General features: G+C 40.8%; 1 protein-coding gene across 1 annotated transcript in view; it reads right to left on the bottom strand.

Moving 5' to 3' along the window:
• The window catches only part of CSMD2 (CUB and Sushi multiple domains 2), a 1634099-nt gene that overhangs the window by 365806 nt on the left and 1248286 nt on the right, over positions 1-20007 (bottom strand). Inside the window, exons 18-21 of the mRNA XM_085648024.1 lie at positions 19694-19882; positions 19026-19142; positions 6583-6798; positions 2557-2745 (exon numbers count right to left, since the gene is read on the bottom strand). Of these exons, the coding sequence (XP_085504150.1) occupies positions 2557-2745; positions 6583-6798; positions 19026-19142; positions 19694-19882 (711 nt within the window). The remainder of the gene's footprint in view (positions 1-2556; positions 2746-6582; positions 6799-19025; positions 19143-19693; positions 19883-20007) is intronic.

Genomic DNA, 20007 nt, shown 5'->3' with positions numbered 1-20007 from the left:
TTTTCCTCTCAAACCTCTCCTGATTTTTCATACTTGGCAATCCCCATGCGTGAAAATAGTAACAAACCACATTTCTCACCATCTGTGTAACTTTGAGCAATTTTTATAGCATTTCCTAGAATTTAGCGGGAAATTATATAATTTCACTTGCCTCAAACATAAAATAGCATAGCTTTTGCTTCTCCCTCTCCCTTCTTCATTCCTCCTGCCTGGTCTATCTCCTGTGTCAACGTCTCGAGCTGTCTTGGATCCAGACTACCACCCACTGATCATTAGTCTCTCCTACTAGTAAATCCCATTCCACTCCGACCTCCAGGAACACTTCATTTACATGTTTCCGTAATGTTCTATAACATGCCTACTCTATAGCACAACATTCGCCAGTGACAGTGCATCTTGGCTAGGTAGGGAGGTCCAGGCTCACGGTACCTTTCATTCCTCAACAATGTCTAAACTCTTGCTCAAAATGTGTTCTGCCTGTCAAAACTCTGGTCATGTCACACCCCCACCCCCACCCCCCAATCCTATTTCGAACTATCTCTCTAACTAGTCCTCAATAAGGGAATACACCTTTTGTCCCTGTATGCTCTGAATGCACTCTAACACTTTTTCTATGACATGCTTTAGTCTGTATTTATTATGTTTTATATATCATAGACACCTAAAAGAGGGCATTATTGCAGTGATAGCCTACAAAGATAAAGAGTGGTGGACCAGGTGGAGCGGGTGGGGGAGGGAGGGGGGGTGGCTTGGGTGTAGCACACGGTGGGGGGTTTAATATATATTTTTTTAAAGTACTTAACTGGTGCTGTCAGCAGCGTGCACTCCTCTGCATCCAGTTCTAGGTCCCAGCAGTCCCTGGGACAGCATCACAGACTCTCTATCCAATCCCCACGCTGCTCTCAAGCATGGGAGCAGCGTGGGTATTGGCCTGAGTGGGCTGGATTAATGCTCGCTCCGGCACAGGGAATCTGTCCTGTTTGTCCAACCCAGCTGTGCAATACAGCTGGGTTGGAGAAACCTAAGTGCGTATGTCAGTTTGGCTGGCCTAAAACGGCCGGCCAAACTGACATGTGCTCTTAAAATTGCACCAAACACTCCCACTCCCCCCACCAATGCCCTGACCCCGCCAATCCCTGCACACTCTGGCTCAGCCAGCAGCTGAAAAATAAAACAATAATAAAACATCATTTTCTTTTGCAGATGCTGGCTCTGAGCCAGTGGGGCTACGCTCCTCCGCCATTGCGGAAGAGCCACTGCTGCACTCTAAGCTATGGGAGAAGAGGGACAACAGATTAGAGCGATCGGATTAGGGGACAGCAACACACCGTGGACAGCTATAAAGCCCCTTTTCTTAAACAGAAGTGTCCTGAATCCCTCCGGGCCAGTACAGGTGGCAAGTGGGGCGGTTTCAGATCTCTGGGATACAAGCTGTGTCCGATAAGGAACTCTTGCTGTCCCTCTTTTCTGACATCGAATATTTGATATTATGCTGCCTTCGTTTGTTCTGCAGTGTGTACTCTTTTTGTTAAACACTTTATAAAATAAATGAAATGCAGTCACCCTTTTCGAGACCCTTCACCAGATAAAACTCTACAAGGAGGCATGCTAGAGACGAGTTCGGAAATTGAGGGATCGGATTCGCTAACCTCTTCGTCTTAAGCATACTCAGTGTACCTTTGACATGCTCGCTCGGGGGTCTCCAGCCAGTAGCGAGTGAGCTACTGTAGCTCTCCAGCTACATCTGAGCAGCCCCCATGTGTGCAGCCCAGCTCACTGAATTAGAAAGCTTTTGCTTGGTTGAATTAATATACAGAGTCGCTTGTACTAAAGGTCTGCTGTATATTGTGTAACAAGGGTAGGAATAAAGAACGAGTGCAATTGGTTTCCTAGCTTTGTCACCTAGGTGGGCAAGACGGTTGCACCATTGCTAAGAAAGAGTTTGCTGCACTAATGACTCAAGATTTTCAATTGTCATGTGCTGTTTCCACCACACATTAGATTACTATTAGGAAATGTTCATGTGGCAAACGCTTACACAATTTGTTTAATGTGTATATGTGTGTATTTTTGCAAATTTCAACACTTTATATTGTCATCTTCTGTTCTTTTTATTTGTTCTCAATTTGTGAGCTTTGTGTTGCAGTGTGTCGTTTGCTAAGTATTTGTATGCATGATGTCAGTATTTGCGCCACTGATGAGTACTATGTTTGCCTATGAAACTAGTCATTTCTTGTACCATTCTACAATTTCTGGCATTCGTGTTTCTTCTGTTTTATGTGAGTTTCGCCTTGACTTATAAAATGTAAAATATTGCAGAAATATTTAGCTAGTCTCTCTATTATATTTTTTTCTATTTTTATCATCAGGTCTCCAAGCCAAAGTAGACAACTGGATGAGATTAAATTGCAGTGGGTGCAACCTGAGTTCTTTCCATGTGCCCTCCCTTGACCGCCCTCAATCCTACGCTGTCCCCATGTCACCTAATGCAAACATGATATTTTCAAAATACAAATAAGAGACAACAAATCAAAATGAAAGCACATGACCACCTACCAACACACCTTGGCAGAGGCGAACTCCACACACGCCGTCTACCTCCAAGGCAGGTGATCCGCGACACGCCTTCCAGTCGGTACCCGGGGAAGCAGGAGAACATCAGAACGTCGCCCACACCAAACTGCAGGCCCTTTCGAATGCTGTAGGCCGGAACCCCTGGTTCCTCGCAAGGCTCCAGGTCATATTCTGAAATAAATCAGAGGAAGCCATTATTGGAGCAGGCTAAGGTAGGAAGCCTACTCATGACGAACAAAGGGAATGTGTCACTTACACATCAGGGAATAAATGGCAGGAAATTACCAGACAGTCAATAGAAACTGCTGGAACACAGGGTATACCACACTGTAGTCTGTGATGCGCAGTGAGGAACAAAGGAGTGAGGTAGGAGGTGCCACTCACACCACACACTCCCCCCACACACACATGCCAGACAGGGTCTGCACTTCAAGGCAAGACATTAGCCCAAATAAAGACTAAAAAGTTGAGACTGGCCATCCATCGGAGAAATGTCTACCCGAATTAATGCGCATTAGACACATTTTCTGAATATCATTATTTTCAAAGTGTGGAGTCGGGAATGTATTTAGAAGTGATTTTTTCCAAGGCAAAGTTCCGGATGTTCACCCATCCAGGAGCTTGAAAAGTTTGAGGCTTGCTTTCTTACATGCAAAGATTTTCTTCACGTTGTAATATGGTCTCACTCTAATTAAATACAGGTCAGATGGAATTATGCAAACTTGTTTTCTGCAACTTTATCTTTTGCGGGGCTTTTCTGTGCACATTGCATTGCACAGGAGAACTCTATTTCCTGTAAAATATATTTTCACGCAAAACCATTTTGTTAATGCTAAATCAGCAGCTTTGCAACTTTTGCTCAGTTTTGAAGGAGAACTTCATGAATGTTAAAAAAAAAAACTTTTTAGACCTTTAGTTGTTAAAACAGGAATGCACAGCTTTGTTGTTTGTTGTGTTATAGATTACTGGAGCACTTCCATGCAAAATGTTGATTTTTTAGCTAAACCTCAGCAATAATCAATAAAACTGAATGTGTCTCGGTGTACTGGAAAAGACTCTGCTAGTAGTTTTGCTATGGCTCTGGAAATGAATATCATCTTGAAGTACAAAAGGAGCAGGCAACAAGCTACATTTTAGGTCTACCCTCAAATTATCTGCAATCCACAGAACACAGCAGAGTGTCGGAGGCTGAGGAAACATTCCCCTTAGAGTCCGACAGCAACGGAAAATAGGCCTGGGCAGCAATTTAAAAGTGTCCTTTATTAGCCAATCAAACAGCTGAAAAAGTGGCCCAAATTTGTAAATTAGGACACATTTAAACTTGAAAAGACAAAATGTATAAGTGTATTGCAAGGCATGAGAGACAGCATGCATTTGTGCTTGCTGCAGGCAATGTTTGTTTGTGGCAATATCAGAGAAGTGAAGTGTAAAAATCAGCCTACCAGAGTATAAAACAGACCCACAAACAGCCCAAAAATTAGCCCATGCACTGATCTGTCACACTAGCACTTCCGGCCCTGCCAGACTGCCGCTGTAGACCAGCGTGAGCCTCATTTCCTTCTCTGCACGGTGTGTTCTTTCAACGCGTGGATTGGCTTACCTTTCTGTAAGAGTGATGCTACCACTGATGACATAGCATGACATGTCATATGAGAGGTCCTCGATAACGTCTTGTGTGACTGAAGTCGACAACGCTTTGTGAACGGAGAGGTAAGACAGTAAAGTTATCTTAAATACTGCAATTCTAAACAGCACCCAACTCCTTGCTTACTTTGTAAAAGAATTAGTGTTGGTGCCCTAAGTCGTGCTCAGAAGTCCAATCCGGTGAAATGAATGTCAGCGTAGTGAATGCCAAGGCTCGGTGGTCTTACATCCACTTGATGCCTCCCTAATCCACTAACAGACACTCCCTGCCCCTTTATCTCGCTCGAGCTGATTCCTTATTTTTCCCTGCGTCATGATTAATAAAACTCTTTTTCTTACTCCATCTTTCAGCTTTATTTGATTTTTCTCTTGCTCTTTGTAAATGTCAGATGAAGAAAAATAAGTGTCGGTCCCCAAAAAGGAGTGCCGGTGGCCCCCACTTGCTCAAAATAAGCACATGCGTATTGGCAAACAATACATTAGTACTTGTTAACACGATACTCACCAGGCTTCACCTGCTGCAAGCTTGTGCACACAACATGAGAGGTATGTAATTTACAGACTGAAAAATGCCACCTACCCATTTAGCGCATGGGCAAATATTACCAGCCTTTGAACCCCATTTCAGGTGGAAGAGGAGGTTTTGCCCCAGAAACAACATAATCCCAGTTGCAATCAGGACATGAGTCTAAAATATCACAGATTACAACTATATATATTTAAAGGCAAATTCACCATATATTTTTAGGATAACTGACCTGTAGGACCACAGACTGATGAGCCATAAACCTCTTCATGCTTTGGTGTTTAGGCGCTCTTCAAATGACATTGCATTGTATTGGATCATACTGGGACGTAAGCGTGACGTAGGAGTGGAGCAGTGCACCTTTGAGTGCAACAGCAGGGTAAAGAAGTTGTGAAGGGGCTCCACATATGCATGTGCAAGAGCTGGATTTATGAACGACCATGAAAATGTACCAAAAATTACGGTGACCACATTATCGGAAATCCATAGCATATATTTTTCTTGAGAAGTATGATCTGCAGAGTAATGTGATTTGGGGTGAAGATTCGGGGTTGAGTCGTTGCCCCAAAAAAGGAGCAATTTTCAGGCAAATACAAAGCTGGGATCAATTTCTTGGTAAAAACACAAGTGGTCTTCTTGATTATAGCCACCAATATTAAGTGATAAATCCACAAAAGACAAGGCCTTTGCATGTTTGTGGAAGAACGGGCCAGCTCCTTAGCGAGAAGGTGTATGGAAGTCCTTATACCTTGGCGCCTATCTTCGAAACACACAAAGTCTGAACACAAATTTAACTGAATAAACACAGCAATGCCCTACCATGGTGGCCGGTAGGATCATGGACCAGCACATGAAATTTGGATTATGGCAACAGCTTGTGCAAAATTTTTTTTTCCTAGAGCACATAAACAAAATTCAATATGAGCTCCATTGTGATCATACACAGCTGCAGGAAATATTGCAGTGGATTGGCTATTCCCTATACATTTTCAATCAGATTGCGGTGCTCGAGTTACGCATGATCCAGCCTGTTTTGGCTAATGGATGCTGTCTCCACGTGACCTGCCTTATGCAGACTATACTAAAGATGCCTTATGAACCTCATACTTACTCTCCAATCTACAACCTGAATATTCAACTATGTGAGTAATAGCACAGAGTGGTGGGTTTACAATAGGCTTCGCAAGGAGATGGAGCTCTAAGTATTCAGCAGTTGTCACCAAAGTTGAAAGCAGTCTGCTAAACAGCAGGCGCCTCGGCCGGCCCAGCGCTCCACCAGCGCTCGCAGTGTCGCATGAGGAAAGACTGAGCCAAAAGAAAAGGATTAGCAAGATGTGTGTGTTGAGCACAACTCCATTTTGGAGGTGTCCCCTAGAGCGGAAAATGGCCGGCCTTGAATCTTTCTACCTCCTTTCAACCCCAGCCAGATGGCTGTAAATCAAAAGGGGGCGGTAGCTACAGCAAAGGGTTAATGCTTTCTTTTCCTTTCACGCAGCGCACAAATATGCTTTGTAAAGAGACTGGGGACGTTAAGGAGATCGAGAACGGACGTTAAGGAGACCGAGAACGGCAAAACAGGAAATGAGACAAGAGAGCAGGCCTTCGCCGAAGTCAGCGTGTAGCCTCTTGGCAGGCCAACTGATAAATGCCACTTTTGTGGGCCTCATTTCAAAGATATACTCTGCAACAGACCAGTTAAGGAGCAACATAAAATATTATTACACAGATAAGTCGTTACTACCTGGGTCTGCGGCTGGCATGAGGCAGAGAAGTGGAAAGGAATAAAAAGAAGAGATGTGGTTTGGAAGGGGCCTACCAGTGCACACACAGTTCCCTACCCAAGAAGGTGACGTTGAAGCCTTCGTAGGACATGGAGAAGTCGGAGATGAAGCGGATTTGGGCTGTGAAGTTTCCGTAGAGGCCCGCACTGATGGGAGGGGGAAGGCGGGAGCCGGTGAGCCGCTTCAGGGGCTGAGCGAAGCTGGTGTTCTCCGTGATGAGTAGGTAATCATGGCCGCTCTCAAGGTGGAAGGTGTGGAATGTAAAGAACACGCCTAGAGAAACAGGAGAGGACAGTAAAAGATGCAGAGAGGTAAAGATGGCATCATCTCAGATTAATTCACAATCCAACATCATCAAAGTTGACTTGGGTGACATTTGACATCATCAAAGTAGACTTGAGTGACATTTGACATCATCAAAGTAGACTTGAGTGACAATTGCAAAATATTTGCACTGGACAGTAACACCATTAATATCCAATGAGACATTGCACAGTTTAGTGTGCAATTATGCTATTACTTTGCATAGCAATATAGTTAGAAGAATCACATTGCATTGGCCTGCTGTTTGCATAGTGACACACTTTAGTTACATTTTACAGGTATTCTCTTTGCATCTAGAAATAGTTTGCATAGTTAAACTTTATGAGTAGACTTTTACCTTGCATAACGGTAAAGTTAGAACTTTTGCATTACACTGAAAATTCTTCACAAAGCATCATATAGTTGTTTAATTATATAGTTAATTTCCTGCTTTTCCAAAATGCTGCAGAATATTTTAATTGTATTTTTATACTTTTGCTCTTTGACATAGCATAGTTACATTGGATAGTTATACCCTGATATTGCCTAGTTACAATATTTGCATTTTACGGTTATATTTGGTATGTAGCGGCACAGGTCCTATAGTATATTATAATGTGATATTCTCACTTTTCCTGAAGGCATAGCAAAGTTGTATGATGACATTGTATAAATAGATTGTGCATGAATATGCAGACTTTGCATGTTAACAGTATATTTCGACTCTTTCTGTGATAGTGTCACAAAACATAACATGAAAGTGTAGGTGTTGGGAGTGGAGGCATGGGAGTGCTGCAGCACCCACACAATATCCATGCAGGAGTTCAGAAGGTGAGAGAGCAACAAAGAGGCCTTTGGTTTTTCTTCTTGTGAAGTTTGCTGTGCGCTCAAAGACAGAGGACAAAGGCCAGGCCATATTTTTTGACAAACTGCTGCTTACTCTTTTAAAATGGAGATGGAATTTACATTTATTTTCTTTCTCTGACTGGAAGGTGAGCTATGTGACAATCTTGTTGGTGTACAGGGAGTTTGGAAGGAAAGGCTGTAGGATATTAATATTATTCTAACACACATTTAAATACCAGTAAATGGCTCATCTGCTACATTTGTTTGCATGAAGCTTGGATTTTCCCAATCCCTATGACTTGAATAATGTAACATTGATGGCAACACCCTCACTCTGTGAATTGTTCCAGCACCACTGCATAATAGGCAAATTTGTAGCACACACTTTCACCTTAAGTGGTGACATGGTGATACTGGCAGATCGTGTATTTCTAGGGCAATCTAACTTAATGAAACTGGTTATACCAACCTTGGAAGATGAAAGGCTGAGTGGACCTGCTGAATTTCAAGCAAGTGACAATGAAATCAAACACATGCCTGAATTGGATCTGAGTCAACTGAGTCCATATGCTGACATAGGGCCTTATTTAGAGTTTGGCAGACGTGGGACATCAGCCAATTAGCAGTGAGTAACCTCCTGCCCTATTCTAGCATGCAACCCAATACAATCTAAACATCGTGGACAAGATACTGTCTGTGTTTTGGCAGAAGTTCAGTGTAAGAAATTGGAGTATTCGTTGAGGAGGGTAGAACTCACATCAGGTAATAATCACAGACCTTGTCAGGGTGAACAACAAAAGTCAGTAAATAAATCAATGTTCAATCACCTGGTAGCTATACAGTAGAGCAGTCAGACTTAACTTTAGAGGCCATGTGTAAAGTATTGATGCATTGCTCAAACAGCAGGCCTCCAGCGGTCAGCTCTCCCTCCTGCTAGCAGCACAAGCATCTTGCTCGTGCCAACCACCTCGTGCCAGAAGTCACTCACAACCTTGTGCTTCTACCATGTTTTGTTCCTCTGCTTAACTTGCTTTTTTTCAGGTTCTTTTGCTCCCCATTACTCTTTTTTCCTCATTTTTCCCCACTTAACTTGCTTCCCTTTCAGGTTCTTTGGCTTCCCCTAGCTCTCTTTTCCTCGATTTTTCCCCACTTAACTGGCTTCCTTTTCAGGTCTTTTGCTTCCCATAATTAATTTTTCCTCGTTTTTTCCACACATAAGATGCTGCCTTTTCAGGTTCTTTCGCTTCCCTTAACTCCTTTTCCCCATTGTTGTCCTCTACTTAACCGTATTTTCTCCCTCCAGGCTCTTTCTCCAATTAACTCGTTTTTCCACAGCTCAAGCTGTGTTTTTTTCCAGGCTCGTCACCCTTAATCTCCTTGGACCTACTTTTTCACTCATAACCAAGCTCTGCTTCCCTAGTGCTCCCACAATCAACTCTGACCCACTGGAAGCCCCCCCTCTCGCTGACCCCGGCAAAGGCCCACTCATACTCACGGGAATCTACTTAATGGAGGTTGCAGCGTGACCCCACTGAGAAGGTCTCCGGACCAGCTCTCCTAGCTGCCAGCAGCACAAGCATCTCGTTCATGCCAACCACCTAACGATAGACGTCGCTCACAACCCTGCACTTCTTCCCCATTTTTGCTTGCTAATACCACCAACTCCTGAAAAATGGCAAGAAAAGCACCCTGACCACCCGCCTCAAAGCTAGCTCACACCACAGCAAGGAACTATTCTGATTCATCAAAGAATTTTCCAACCCCACAGTTTCAGAGAATACCATCACCCCCTCCCAGCACCTCTGCGATACCACCACAGACATCTTCTACAGCATAATCGCCACCATCTATGAACACTTCGACCCCCAACTACTAGTTGCAGACTTCAACAGACTCCTCAACCTCACCGACTCCAACAGAAACACAATAACTACCAGGGAACAAATCTCTACGCAGACCACCATCCACTCAGGAGCACCCAGAGATCCCTGCCCCCACATGTTCAACCTGGGGAACAGCACCCTCAGTGAGGAACTCACCACATTCCTCAACTCATCTATCACCTCTGCCTCATTCCCAGAGAGATGTAAAAAAGCAGAAGTCAAACCGCTCCTCAAAAAACCCACCGCATACCTTAAAGATCTCAAAAACTACTGGCCAATCTCCCTGCTCCCTTTTCCTGCTAATGTTCTGGAGAAAGCAATAAGCCTCCAACCACCTAAAAAGCAACATTCTCAATAACTCGTACCTCAAACTCAACTCTGACAAAACAGAGACACTCATGTTCAGGAGCAACACCTCCACATGGGACAACTCCTGGTGGCCAAATTAACTTGGCTCTTCATCCACACCCATAGCGCATGCAAGTAACGTCTGCAACATTCTCGACAGCCAACTCACTATGATGAAGCAGATAAACACTGCCTCGTCTTCTTGCAAGTGGATCCCCATCAGCAACAGATGCGCGGTCACCCAGGGCCTCATTACCAGCCACCTGGACTATGGTAATTCCTTCTACGTGGGGATCACCTGACAACTACTAAACAGTCTTCAGACCATTCAGAACTGAGCAGCCAGGCTCATCACCGACCTACCGAGGTGGACGACTATATGTCATCTATCACCCTCATCGACTTAAAAACAATGCAGCCTTTGGGGAACAACTGATTGAGTTCTTCAAATGAAATCAATGCAGAAAACAGCATTTTTGTTTGAGATTTTAACCTGCACTGGGAAGAACAAAAAGATGGTTCTGTATGCCTTCTGTCAACTTACCTGGGCAACGACAACGTCATCCAATTTTGCACAGCCCCCAAAAACACAAAATTATCAATGTTATACCTACTCATCAGAAAAGAAGGATATTTAAGGGTTTACAATGGTCTGCCAGGTTACTGATCAGATCACCCCAACTTTTTCTCACCTAACTCAATGCAAACCTTATCCTCTGAACAACTAAACTACCCTAGCTTTGGGTCAGGCACACACAAGACCTAGAAAAAAAATAGGGGCGTTGCATTTGAAATAATACAAATTTTATAAAGGATTATATGTCAAACAGAAACACATCATGCTACAAAAATATTGCAGTCACAATATCAACTACCAAAATATCATGAAGATAAGTATATAGAAATGTACACAGACTTCTATTCAAACCTACACATCTAAGTACTTGGAAGATATATAATATATATCAGTGTGTATCATTTGGTGCAGGAGTTATGGTTTGCACTGCTATTGTGCCAGTTATGGATTGTGGTCCTAAAGATGAGCTTATGAAGTTCAATATTTTGTTTTTAATTCATAACTACAAATGTACTTTAAGGGCCTGATTTTGATCTCCACAGAGCGGTTACTCCTTCACAATGGCGACGGATATCCCGTCCATCAAAATATAAATCGCATAGGATATAATGGATTTATATTTCGGTGGATGGCATATTTGCCACTTTTGTGATGGAGTAACCCGTCTCCTGAGATCTAGATCAGGTTCTAAGTGTGTTTTTAAGTGATATATATATATACATATATTATCTACTGGCGGTCGCCAGTAGATAGTTATAGTTAGGACCGAGTTCCCATAGGAAATCTGAAAATTCTATTTCGAATAACTTTGGCGCCGGTTGACGAATCCTCGTGAAATTTTCAAAACTAATGGGGCGCTCCGCTCAGCTCCTACCCTGAAAGTCTCGGGGTGATTCGTCAAGCGGGGGCTGAGAAAAAAGGGTGGTCCCAAAACGCGTTTTCCCCATGCATTTTCCCATAGGACCTTTAGTCGAAGGTACAGCCCGAACGGCTGAACAGAATTACTTGAAATTTGGCAAAGAGGTAGTCCTCAGGTCAGGCATGAGCCTTTTGCATATATGGTGTCAATCTGTTCAGTAGTTCCTGAGAAAATTGCAGTTAAAAGTACAAAACTATCTATATGCGCGCACGGTGCGCGCACCAAATGTGTGCGAGCGTAATTCTGATTGGTGGTTAGATGTCAGTCAACATTAGAATCAGTCGAAATCAGGAAGTGTCGGACGCCATTTTGTGTGTGGCAGTGAAAAAGAAAGGTGGAGAACGTGAAAAGGGGACAGGGTAGAGAGTTCCTGACCCCCTAACCTTTGTCAGGGGGTCCCTGAAGGCGCACGGTGAAAAACCCTTAAAAAAAAAAAACATTTTAAACTGTTTATAAGTTTATAGAAGATATTAACTATGCTGTTCAACTTTATCCAAATTCAAAATAAAAGAGCTGAGCCATTCCATATTAAAGGATACAGTCAATCTATAACTATATACATAGGTAGTTTATTGTAAAATAAATATATAAAAAATATAATAATACATACATAAATTAGCATTTAAAAAACCTTACAAATTCACTTAAAAAAACATAGGTTTCACGCACGTTATAGTTAGGAATTAGCATTTAAAAAACCTTGCAAATTCACTGAAAAAACCATAGGTTTCACACATGTTATAGTTAGCTGGACATTTCACTCGTAAAAAACCATTGAAATTCCCCCGTTATAGTTAGTTCAGCTAACTATAACTCGCGCGACCGCAATCCACTGCTGATGACGTTGCATATTACATCACTCATGACATGGTCAGTGACATCACTCATGACATCACTGATGACGTCTCAAATGACATCACTGATGACATCACTGATGACATCATCCGGTGAACATGTGTCTTTCTGAAAAAAAATACTTTTTATATATGTATATCTAAAGGTTAATGGAAGAATAAATGGGTAAATAAGTGTCTAAATGGATTTTTTTTTGTAACATTAATTGTATAACTGGCTTATTAACAGTATCTTAGTGAATACAGTGATGTAATATGCGACGTCATCAGCAGTGCATTGCGGTCAGGCGAGTTATAGTTAGCTGAACTAACTATAACGGGGGAATTTCAATGGTTTTTTACGAGTGAAATGTCCAGCTAACTATAACATGTGTGAAACCTATGGTTTTTTCAGTGAATATATCTATATATATATATATCTATATATATATCTATATATATATCTATATCTATATCTATATCTATATCTATATATATCTATATATATATATATATATATATATATATATATATATATATATACACACATATATATAGATCTCCACGCTCTGGCTTGTTCCTGATAGGGGAGGCACTCCAACAAACAACACGAGCTGCAAGCATCAGACTCCTTTATTAGGTACGAAGGAGCCAGTCCCCGATCACTTGCTCAGCCAAATCACCTGCTGCCAACACGTTTCGAAGTCTCCCTTCTTTGTCAAGGCTGGTGGTGAAATGAAAACACAGTCCGGTCACAGCCCCATATATTTTTACATAATTGCGCGCCCTCTATGGGCCGTTCTGAAAAACTCTGCGCAAATTTTTATGGGCGTTGAAGTCCCAGAGGGAAAATGCATTCCCGTTTCAAGTGCATATTATCCTGCTGTGGAATAGAACCCACGGATCAACCATGCATGATCTAAGCAATGAATCTAACGTAAACAGCCAACAACAAGAATCTGTAAATTCTACTCAAAAGAGGTTACAAAAAATAGATTTAATCCAAAAAGGAGCAGGCGAAAGCCCCTACGGGAAACAACCTTTACAACGCAACTATTACATCGCACTACACTTACAACGCAGGCATTACAACGGAACATCCTTTACAAAGCATGACACTACAACGCATACCATTACAACGCATACCATTACAACGCATGACACTACATCGCATGTCACTACAACGCAGGTATTACAACGCATACCATTACAATGCATACCATTGGAGTTAGAATAGTAATTTTTAACCCCTACACTATCCAACACTTACCCTACTGTTGCACCCCCTGGAGTTAGAATAGTAAGTTTTACCCCTACACTATCCAATACTTACCTTAAATGCAATGCAACAGTATGCGTTGTAATGGTATGCGTTGTAAAGGTAGTATGCGATGTAATGGGATGCGTTGTAAAGGTAGTTTTTTAAAATGCGTTGTAGTGTCATGCGATGTAATGGAATGCGTTGTAGTGGATGTTGCGATGTAAAAATTGCGTTGTAAGTGCATGCGTTTTGAAAGTATGCGTTGTAACGTCATACATCCGCCCCTACAAACCCAAATCCACATTCTTACCAATTATGCCTAAAGAGGCAGTTGACATCTTTCATGAACACGTCACAGAGGACATTAAAAAACTGCACCTCCAAGTCAACTATAAAAAATGTAAGATGCAGCATAAGAAAATACAATATCAGAATCTGATGAATAAGCTGAGTAAAGATCTAGAAATTGTCGTAAAAAAATCAGATAAGGGTGGTAATATTGTACTGTGGCCCAAAAAAGACTATGTTCTGGAAGCTATGCGACAGCTTAATAACGAGCGTTGTTATAAAAAATCTACTATGAGGGAATATAACAAAGCAAAGGACTCTATGAAAAAAGATTTACAACATTGGAAGCATGAAGGATTGATCACTACAGAAGAGTACCAATATATGTTTAATGAATACCCTGTTCTTCCATTTCTATATCTCTTACCGAAAGTCCACAAAAATGTCACACCAATTCCGGGTCAGCCCATGATTTCTGCTATTAACAGCATGGCAGAACATGTGGGGGAATATGTGGACTATGTTCTACAAGAGTTGGTGAAGTCGCTGCCCTCATATGTTAAAGATACTGGTGAATTTTTAAAAAAACTCAATGATATTGTTTGGACAGATAATTTGATCTTAATAACCCTAGACATTGAATCATTGTACACCAGTATCGAACATACAACTGGTATGATTTCTGTTAATCATTTTCTAGAGTCCAGGCCATATGAATATCATCAACATAACAAGATGCTAATTGCCCTTATTACATGGTGTTTGAATAATAATTATTTTTTGGTTGGTAAAGAGATCTATAAGCAGATACAAGGTGTTGCTATGGGGGCCTGCTTCTCTCCTAGCTACGCATGTTTGCATGTGGGCTATTGGGAGGAGCAGGTCCTTAAGAAGCAGCACCGTGAGATCTTCACACATAAAATTGACATTGGTTGCGCTACATCGACGATGTGTTTATTATATGGAATGACGATATTGAAAGGGCTAAAAAGTTTGTGGAAATAATTAACATCAATTGTATGAATCTACACTTTACATCACATATCAGTCAATCCAAGATAGAATTTTTAGATATCAGTGTTTTTATCAATGAAGGAAGATTAGCCACCACTGCATACAGAAAACCAACAGCAGGAAATGCAATATTACATGCAACTAGTGCATATCCCAAGCATCTCATTAGTAGTATCCCGTATGGAGAACTCTTTAGACTAAAACGTATCTGCAGTACATTAGATAAATATGAAAACTGCAAACAAGAGACCCTAATTCGATTAAGAAAGAGAGGATACAAGAATAAGATACTGGCAGAAGCAGTAAGTAAAGCTGAAAATCGAACAAGATTGTCACTGCTTCCACAAAATAATGAGAATGATGCAATTCCTCCAGAAATAATCGAAAGCACACCTAGACTAATAACATCGTATAGTCGTCAAGAGAGAAAAATAAGGTCGATAATTAACAAAAATTGGCCCATAGTCCTTACTGACAATGTCCTCAGTACTAGACTCCCAAATAATCCAGTGATCACATTTAGAAAAACACAATCCATGGGATCTAAACTATCTAGAAATAGTCCAGAACTGGGTACTAACAAAACCTGGTTAAAACCAAGACAAGGCTTCTTCAAATGCACATCTTGCCGAGCCTGTAGATTTGAAGTTAATACAACAAAGTATAGGACTCCTTTTAGAGAGAATGAAGTAATCATAAAAGGCAACTACAATTGCCGGACCGATCACGCAGTATATGTTCACACGTGTACTTGTGGGCTTAGATACGTGGGAAGTACTAAGCTACAAGTGCACGTGAGAATACTTCAACATCTACAAGCAATCATTAACAGTGATTCGGCCTACCCAGTTGCTCGACACTTTAAAGAAGCTCATGATAACGATGTCAAATGTTTATCTTACTTTGTTATTGACTCGATCCCAGCCCCACGCAGAGGAGGAAATCGGGAAAAATTGTTAAGACAGCATGAGACCAAGTTTATTTTAGAACTTGATAGCAAATTCCCGAATGAATTAAATAACATGGAAGATCTACATACTTTTTTATAACTTTTTTATAACCTGGTCCCTTTAAATTGATTATTTATATGTAAATCTTAAAATCAGAAAACAAGTAAACGGCATTGGAATCATGGGATAGCTTAATTGCATACGTCTATCCATGGAACCTATCTGTTAATCTATGGGTATGGATCTGATGAAGTTTTTCAAAAATCAAAATATAATGATCATGCTTTATGCATAAATATTTGTTCGTGAAAAAAAACCTTGCCCGCTGTTCATAAGAAATGTAAATATTATTTACAAATGCTTCTCGCTTTTAAATAAACACCTTTTAAATTATTTGTATAGGATAAAATCACCATATTTTTATCTTTTGGGTTATTTATTTATTAAAATAGTATGCACTAGGCACTTTAATATATAAATAATGCACAAACATTCTTTGCACAGAAACTTATGAGGCACTTGTTTTACAAAAATCTGCTCACTAAAGAGCATGTGCATCAAAATAGCATGTAAATAAACTCAGGTCATATGAATCTGATAATAGAAGCATTTAGGCGGATACTAACATGATTTAAATATCGCGTAAAAAAGAACTTAAAGTATTATGCTGATACCAAATAATTAGACCTGGAAAGATAAAATTCATTCATGCAGTCATATGTTTTTCTTGCTGTAATAATTTGCACACTGTTTCCCTATTTATAGTTATATTTATTGATGTGTGATAATGTGTATATTTTAAATTATTTATACATATTTATTTAGTTTTAAATATTTGATATATTTCAATATATTTATTTAAAACACACACAAATATAAATGTGAATTTACATGTATATTCCAATTTAATATATGTGATCAAAAATTGTGTTGCACAACAAGGAAAAGTTTATTTACAGCTGTCCATGCATTTTGAATGAACTGTTATGCTTCCCAAATCTGGAACGAAGGTAGGGACACGGACTCCAAGTTGGTGCGTGATTTCTTTTCTTTATTTAAATCAGCAGACGCTTCGGCATGGCGGCATGACACGTTTCGCCCAGCAAATGGGCTTGAGCACATCCTATCACATATATATATATATATTATAGGAACTATGGTCCTTTGTTGGATAAAAGAAATTCAACAGCATACACAATGCGCTGTCCCTTGAAAGCAGGAATTAAATGGGGAAAGATACAAGAAAATAAAGAAAGAAATCGAAACAGAGTAGAGAGAAGAAGCTTGAATTTGCTCATACAGAGCTTTATCTAAACCCAACATGGACAGGGAAAATAGGACAACGGTAGGAGCAAGCCCACTCCAGCTGGAGACAAGAATCATTATATTAGAATAAATGCATAAGGGCATACTATCAAAAGTCCAATAATCAGTGGAAAGCTTATATGAGGAGTGGATTAATGATTTACCGTGATGAACTATATTTGGATTAAATTGTTTTGGATTTTTCCATTGATTGTAATGTTAAACCCTGGGGCTTAATATGAAAGCACAATACTGTCTACCTGTATAGAACATAGTGTCAAAATGGCTGACATTTACCCAAAGCAAGTATCTGGACTCTGAAAGTCCGCTTTTCATTTTCATTATTTTTTTTGATTGCAGTCCCTGTCAACCAATGAAATGGTTAAATAGTAAATGTGAGCAGGGAATCACTGACATTGACGAAGGCCAGGAGGCTGAAACGCGTTTGTCAGTAGATCGTGTTCAGATCGTGTTTTGCAATAAATTGAAATAAATTAATTTGGATATTGGCCGGAGTGCGCAGCAATTTTTGAACTGTGGCTGTCATGAATTCGCGAGTTTTGTCCTCGCGGCTGGAGCACCCGCTGTGCTGAGAGCAGGAAACTGACGAAGAACGTGGTGAAATATATATATATATATATATATATATATATATATATATATATATATATATATATATATATACATATATCTTATGCTTTCAGAATTTGCTGTAAAAATGGTAAAATGCTTTGGCACTTTCTAGCTCAGCATGGATTGCACTGTGCATACCATATACTTTGAAAACTCTGCTAGAAGAACAGACATTTGAGGCGAGCTGATTCACCATGTATGTGGTGTTGTAAGGTGCTCCATGTAAAGGTGCAGCTCTCCACCTAAACTTGGGAACTACCCAGAGTTCCCTGCTTCCTTTTTTGCATTATTTATGCGCTACTATACACCAAAAAGGGTATTGTTTTCACTTATACTGGATGCTCCCTTGTGTCTGGACAAATCTATACCTCTCTGATGTACTCTAATTAGAGTGAAACATGTTGCACATGTTTTTATTTATTCCAAGCTGGCCTAGATAGTATTTTATCAAATAAAAGCTCTAATACTGTGTCTGGAGTGGTAAAAGGCTTTTGACATGTTCATCTCATCGTGGGTAGTACCATCTAATCCTATGCATAAAAACTTTGCTCTAAAAATGTCAAGAAGCTTTGTCACTTGAGCTGTCATCAGTGATGTCACTGACCATGTCATGAGTGATGTAATATGTAACGTCATCAGCAGTGCATTGCAAGGGCGCGCGAGTTATAGTTAGCTGAACTAACTATAACGGGGGAATTTCTAGGGTTTTGTACGAGGGAAATGTCCAGCTAACTATAACACTCCTGAAACTTATGGTTTTTTCAGTGAATTTCTAAGGTTTTTTAAATGCCAATTCCTAACTATAACATGCATGAAACCTATGGTTTTTTCAGTGAATATATGTATATATATATATATGTATATATATATATATATTTATAAAGTCCAATACCCCCTCACTCTCAGAAAGGGTCCGACAGAGCAAGGGTAGTTTCAAGTATATAATGATGTGAAACGTCTTGTGGCAGACGCGTTTCAGCTTAGTCAGCTTTCCTCAGTGCCGGTTTCACAGTGAGTTGTTCTCACCTGGGGTCCATTTGTATGTTCCAGCCGCCACTCCTACTTCAGTGAGGACTTGGCCCCACCTCCATCTTAAGGGTACCCTGTCCCGTTTTTGCATTTCCATCGGGTGCATTACTTCTCCCCGCTGCAGTGTGGCATGTTGAATCCGACGCAAAGGCAGATTAAGTAATCAGTCATCCAAACACACAGTGGCGTCACAACAGGGTTGTTGGCTGACGGGCAACACACTTAACACGGCAGCCGGTTCCAGTGATGACAGTTATATATATAGATATGTATGTTTTTGAGTAAGATGCTCTTTTCTTTACCACACTTACCTTTGCCATGTGAAGTTTCTATTACCCAGGTGCAGTTCAAGTTGTTGGGATAGAAATCTGGAAAGCCTGGAGATAAAATAGTTCCTGAAGAAGCCTGGATGTAACCTCCACAAAGCGCTGCATAGGAAAGAAAAAGAAAAAAATGAAGGATGAGGAACGTTAACACTTATCGTTTACAGAGCTTAAGGACCAGGTTTACTAACGCATCTAATATAGGACAGTAGCCTTGGATAGGAAAATGCGATACAAGCGCAAGAGACGGATTAAGGAAGGAATCGCTGAGTCTACTGACAACCAACTAAGCAAGACTGAAGAGGGCATATATGGCATTGCCCTCTATTTATAGTATGACAAATTACTGGTGCCATAATTTATTATCTCCACCTGTGTGACCTTATTTCACTAATACTCTTTGAGTGTCAAGTTCATAGATATGGCTCGTATCATAGTGAATGCTGTTGAAGGGATGTAGGACTGGGTAGAGTCAGCCACATGTCTAACTAGAGACTATCACGCCGATGACCCTGACCGCATACGACCATCTCCTTTGCAACCGCCTTTGAATACCCTTTACACCAGTCTACCTCTAACCCTTTACAAAAGATCTGATATAAATGAGTGATCATTGGGAAGCTCTGATGGAACCAGATACTGTCAGTGGACCTTACCCTCACAGCTGGGCAGTGGCCTGCTCCACTGAAAGTTGGGTTCACACTCCAGGGGTTCATCGTCACTGAGCGTGTATCCCGAGTCACAGCTGAACGTCACCAGCGCACCCACATAGAACTCATTGCCATGCCGATGGCCGTTAACAGGGATGCCGGGATCCAAGCAATGGTCGGACTGGAGTTTTACAGCTGTGAAAAACATAAAAAGAGGCACCATATTTACAAAGGCATTTTGAACTGGACATTTGATAGCAGCAACTGAGAGAATGAATTAATGTGTGAATGAAAGGCCTGAACCAAATTGATCAAGGTTG

This window comes from Triturus cristatus, chromosome 3_2 (genome assembly GCF_964204655.1).
Source record: "Triturus cristatus chromosome 3_2, aTriCri1.1, whole genome shotgun sequence".
Taxonomy (NCBI): Eukaryota; Metazoa; Chordata; class Amphibia; order Caudata; family Salamandridae; genus Triturus; species Triturus cristatus.
Note: the sequence above shows the minus strand (reverse complement) of the source record. Positions and strands in the feature narration are given on the sequence as shown.